At 38.8% G+C, this 6,081-nt stretch overlaps 1 protein-coding gene across 1 annotated transcript; it reads right to left on the bottom strand.

The window, feature by feature from the left end:
• Nucleotides 1-4,255: 4,255 nt before the first annotated feature.
• On the bottom strand, nucleotides 4,256-5,614 carry LOC134746378 (cuticle protein 1-like). The gene is made up of 3 exons (XM_063680747.1): nucleotides 5,501-5,614; nucleotides 4,778-5,013; nucleotides 4,256-4,335 (listed from the first exon to the last, which is right to left on the bottom strand). The coding sequence occupies exons 1-3, from the start codon at nucleotides 5,513-5,515 to the stop codon at nucleotides 4,272-4,274; spliced, it is 315 nt and encodes a 104-aa protein (XP_063536817.1). The 5' UTR covers nucleotides 5,516-5,614; the 3' UTR covers nucleotides 4,256-4,271.
• Nucleotides 5,615-6,081: the final 467 nt, after the last annotated feature.

The raw sequence follows: 6,081 nt of genomic DNA, 5'->3' as shown, positions 1-6,081 counted from the left end.
AAATAATGATTTGGCACTGGGCCCCCACGGTCCCAGAGTTTCGACTTCGAACGGCGCAAATATGTAGCCCTCGCCGAGGATAGCATATTTGCGCCGCTTGTTTAGTTCTGCCGTTGTGGCCGCAGCACCCGCCCTGACGGAGATCGCCTGTAGGTAGGACGGCGCGAGCGTGTCAACACAGGTGGCGTCCCACACAAGCGTCCTCCCCAGCCTCCATGGAATGAGTGACATCCCGTCGGGCCGCTTGCCGTCGTCGCGTGCGATACCGTTCGGCTCAAGTATGGCCGGCACGCTGACGGAAGCAAGCGCCCTACGGATGACATCATTCAAGGATGCGTGGCGGGAGATACGGCCCGCGCTCCTCTGGCAGGACAAGCCGTGGTGACCCAGCTCGTCTACCATGGTGCCAGAGCGACAGCGGTGGGGCTCATTAGTTTTGGTGCCCAGTCGTAAACAGGTGGCAAGAGTGAGGGTCGTTTTATCAAGGAGTGTGCCAATATTGGTAGATGGTAATGCGTGAAGCCAATAGCCCGCTTCCGGTTCAGCCACTGCCAGCAGACGAGCGCGCTCTACTGAACTGTGAGCAGAGTCAGTGAGTTCTTTTAAAGTTGATCTGCAGAGCGGCTCGTCCCACTGTTTTTGTGATTTAAGGGAAACCGGAAGCGGGCTGCCTGGGCAAGACTGCAAACAGACATCTTTAGCCTCATTCAGGGTGGTGGTGCACACGTTTAATTTGTGACCTTTTAAAAAGTAAAACATATTCACAGGTCGCATCGAATAAATAGTTGGCCGGCATAACGTATACTGTTTAAGTTTAAACTGATAGTCAGTAGTAAAGTTCGTATAAAATTTATCTATGACATCTTACTTTACATATGGTATATTGTTTGTGTGTTAGTCCCCTTACCCCCTCAGAGGACGATTTTCTTAAAATCTTTTGTGTCAGTGGCGTAGCGTGGGGAGCCGCAAGTGACACATTAAACGGGGCCCAGGGGTGCCAAACTTTTGAACCGATCTTAAACTGATTACAATTTTTTTGTTTCGTTTTTGATTCTGATTTTGTTCAAAAATACTGAAATAAAAACAGGTCATTTTTATTATGAAGTAAAAATATCAATGATGAGCCAATGACATCAGCAGTCGGGCGCTGGCCGCCCCGCCCCGATCTGCATTTAATTACACGTTGTGACTTACATTTATTTAGGCCCGACTCATAAAGGCTCTCTTGTATAGTTATAGGTGAAATAAATCGCATTTCGCGCAAAATAACGAGCAAAATTAACAATTTAAATGACAACTAGCGATATTGTGACGACATTTTTACATGTGTAACTGACAGATGTTTTTTGTACTTTCCTATTCTACCTTAATTCAAAAACCTGCTCGAGATAAAACTCCTCGTTATAGAGCGAAACGAGCAATTACTGATTTAAATAAATCAAAACCGGCCAAGTGCGAGTCGGACTCGCCTTCCAAGGGTTCCGTACATTACACAATTTAAACAATGTATTTTTTATGTGAAACGTGAGCGAAATGTCTTTAAAAAACCCGTAGGGGTCGGATCAAAAACTAAGTAATTAAGTCCGACTCACGCTTGACTGCACATTTCTAATGGGTTTTCTTGTAATCTATAGATAAAGTTCTATTTTGTGTATTTTTTTTTTCAAAATTTTAGACCCAATAGTTTCGGAGATAAAGGGGGGGATGGTCCTTTTTTGCCTATTTTCTTGGATAACTTCTAAACTGTTAATCGTAATATTATAAAAAAAATTATTTGAGATTCTCACAATGAGCTCTTTCATTTGATATGTAACACGATATAGTTTGAAAAACTTTATTTTTTAATTTTCTCATTTACCGAAAGTGGCCCCCGTGTTTATAATTCATTTGTTTACGTTACATGTTCGTCTTTGGGTCACAAACGTACATATGTGTACCAAATTACAACTTAATTGGTCCAGTTGTTTTGGAGAACAGTCGGACAGACAGACAGGCAGACAGACGTACGAGTGATCCTATAAGGGGTCCGTTTTTTCCTTATGAGGTACGGAACCCTAAAAACGTGATTGATCCATTTTAATATACATATACCTATGACTAGACACACCCACACACACGCTCACTACCTCTGAACTTCCTTCAGAGTTTCGTTATCATTATACCTATCTAATGTAACAACCGCAGCGGGTGGGCGGGGCACAATGCTCGCAGAACTGATGGCCGGTGGGGCCGGAAGGTTCTGGAGTGGCGTCCGCGTACCGGAAGACGAACTGCCGGTAGGCCTCCAACGAGATGGAGCGACGACCTGGTGAAGGTCGCGGGAATTCGATGGATGCGAGCGGCACAGGATCGGTCGGAATGGCGAGCCTTGGGGGAGGCCTGTCCAGCAGTGGACGTCTATCGGCTGACATGACGATGATGATGATGTAACAACCATTTAGTACATTTTAATTTTAAATTTGGTTAAATGCTAAGATTAACTACCTTTACTGTACTTTGCTGAACAGATGGTCAACATATTTTTTTTGTAACTTCTAATTCACTTGCGATTTAGTGATTATTATATTTCTACTGAAAGATCCATTATTTTACCGGTTTTTTTTTATATACTACATCGATGGGAAACAAGCATACGGTCCGCCTAATGTTAAGCAGTCTCCGTAGCCTATGGATGCCTGCATCTCCAGAGGTGTTACATTTCGTTGCCGACCCTAACACTCCGCACCCTCGTTGAGCTCTGGCAACCTTACTCACCGGCAGGAATACAACACTGAGTGGGGTCTAGTATTATTTGGCTGCGGTTTTCTAAAAGGTGGAGGTACTTCCCCAGCTGGGCCCTGTTATACCGTTGTAAAATAAAAGTGGAACTAAGGGTTTTCTTCAGTTTTTGGGAATATATGACATCATAATTATAATTATGTTGTCATTTTGGCGTTTTACTTGTGATAAAAATAGGGCAGACGGAATAAAGTTTTACCCTACTTTACTAATTAAGTTCTTGTAAATTTTGATTAATGGTTTAATTGATATTCTCGAGGAACCCTAAAACGTGCACCAACATAACCTATAACTACGTAATTAATTCGTACTCAGTGTTGGTATAAAACCCAATGCATGAGCAAATTATGCAAATGAGTCAATTCTTCGGCAATGACATTGATTAAGTTTATTATAAGATTACAGGTATTTAGGTGTCTCTTCATTATTATAATCATTAAGTATAAAGTCATGTATAATTCAACATTTTTAAAGGGTTTGATGATAGGTTAGTATTGTTTTACTGAGATGTAAATAGATATACCTAATCGACGGATAGGCATTTTGAACTCAAAAAGGCGATTGCCGTTCCTTGCATGGAATCTAGGTTACCTTACCTACTACGATGAAAAAAAATTGTTAATAAAAAAAAGTAAAGGTTTTTTCACTTCGCAAAAACGTTAATGTTTGGTTTTGAGGTAATCTTTTGAAGTAGGTACTACAAATGCATAAATAAATACATTTTAGCTGGTTTCTTCCAAAGTAGAGATACTGAAGCCCTGCGGCCGTTAATGTTATTTTAGAATAGAAGCCTTTATCAAGTAAGTGTATTATGGCTTGCCCAAAAACAAGGATTCAAGATCACATTTGACATGTTCATGCAATTATAATATGTACACTATTCTAACCTAAGGCCTGTAGGTATTGAGAGCTAAGCTGATACTAACAGTGTCATGTCAACTTAACTCTTCGGTAACAGTAGTTTTTTTATTTATTTTAAATATATAAAATAAATTGTCTAAACAATTGATTACCTAACTAGACATGCTTTCTAACTGAACTTATTTGAATCCTTCGATTCCCACATATATCATCCATTCACGAAAGCTGGCGTAGATTTTTTATGAATTTGTTGACGGTCGTGTAAGATCTCGCGCTCCAGTTCTTATGAATTTACCTATACGTAGTAAGAGTAGGTTTAGATAGATTCGTCAGAGAGAATAGAGAAAATCAAAATAATACACATCACATTATGGTTTTGATACAGTGTTTTATAGTAGAATCATACACAGTCAGAATCATCATCATTGCCTTTAACTTATATTGCAGTAAATTCGTACTGACGCACAGAGTAAGGGTGGTCAAATAAAGGAAGTGAAAGTGAAAAATATAGTAAATATATTTTTACCATTTATTGCCTCTTTTTATAAAATGATATCAACAGATCAACACAATGGGCTCATCTAATTTAAAGATAGCAGTGATGGAAGTGAAATGTCAATGTCACAGTAAAATTATACGCAGTAGGGGTAGTTCGGGCACGAAGCTGGGTCAACGTCGGCGGGGTATTCGGGAGCTCTGCAAAGCAATATAACATTCTAAAATGTATGCAATTGTTTTCCATCGCCCGTAATGCTTCTGCATACGGACGATTTTTTTGTCTTAGCCCTCATGAAAAATCCGTTCTATCTTACCCCAACGGACCTTACGTACTATTTTTGACTGAATTATTTCATTTAAAGCAATTACCAGCATTATTAAATATAACGCATGTTTTGAAATAAGTTTTGTACATACATTTTTATAACAACAATAAAAACAATAAAAAATTGGTCACTCGTCTTTCTTTCTTTATCTTATCTTTGTACTGATTTTATGTTTTATTTCACCTGTCGTGTTTTTCTTTTTCTTTTGTAGAATTGTTTTAGTATTCCTACTATTTTGTAGCGAGCATTCCAATGCAGTGAACTGTAAAGGTAAAATCAGTCTAGTCTAGTCTATCGTAAGAAAATTAAAATACTTTGCACGCGCAGGGGCAAGAGCAGGAGCAAGAGCACGTGCAACAGGGAATGGTACAGCATAAACCATGCGTGCGTACGCGAACGGCATCTCCCACTCAGGAATAGGCATGCCGTCCGGCGTGTGGCGCGCCAGTACTTCCGCGTCGCAGTACGGATAGTTGGGGCATACGGCGGGATGGAGACCTTTGGGGTACTCGATGGCCGCGGCGACGGCGGCGACGGCGCAGACGAGCAACTAAGAAGGTGAGTTAGGTCGGTGAAGTTATTAGCGCATAAGTTTAAAACATCTTAAATGTAGACTATACCTACATTATGAATCTATATACATTTACAAGGGTGTGACACGCTATGATTGTCAATTGGTAAGTTGGTTACTATATATTTGAGATGAGGATTTGCTTAAGGTATCTACTATAAAATCTAATGTGTTAAAGAGTGCAGTATCAGACCAAGCAGACACTCCACTGACTTCAAAATCTCATCATAAATTTAAATTTATATGAACATGTGGCAATTCTACACTTTACATATCAAATTCGGTGACGATTTAGCTAACACGGACTCTACAGCCAAATATTTCAATAAAAATAAAGTTGTTTAGCTCATGTTTATTACAATTTAAAAAATAAAGTTGTTTAGCTTATGTTTATTACAATGAATAAAAAGGATTTCAATTATATAAGTATATATAGGGGCTTGATACTCTAAAAATTAAAGCTTACCACTTTAGTGAACATGATGACTGATGTTATCTCAACGGCTTGTATGAGACTGATGCCCAGAACAATTCACCGGTGCAATTTATATGATCCAAAATGTCCAAGATCCGGTCTTAATAGAAAACCAATGTACTTTGACATTATGTAAAGATGTACCTATTAGCTACCACCACAGGTAATTGTGATAATTTAATAGCTGTTAAGTTAGTGGTATTCGAGTAATTAAAATGTTAATGGTTAGTGGTATAAAGTTAGAAAAGTAGTTTATGCAACAATGATATGTCATACGGTATGGACTATTGTTATGAATATTATTTTTAACAGGTTGATCGACATTAAGAACATATTTAAGAGCTACATAATTAAGAGTGACAATAAACAAAAGCCTATTAATTACAATTATCATTAATTAACCGACATTGTAAAATTATTATTAAATTTTATCTATTCACGCATTTGACAATAAATAACTCTGCAAATGTTAATACAGCATCAGTCTCGGCCACCATCGAGAAGATAACTTGCATCATGTTTATCAAAACGGTCAGTACTAACTAATTATTAACACACTCTTATTACACAAG

This window comes from Cydia strobilella, chromosome 13 (assembly GCF_947568885.1).
Source record: "Cydia strobilella chromosome 13, ilCydStro3.1, whole genome shotgun sequence".
NCBI classification, from domain to species: domain Eukaryota; kingdom Metazoa; phylum Arthropoda; class Insecta; order Lepidoptera; family Tortricidae; genus Cydia; species Cydia strobilella.
Note: the sequence above shows the minus strand (reverse complement) of the source record. Positions and strands in the feature narration are given on the sequence as shown.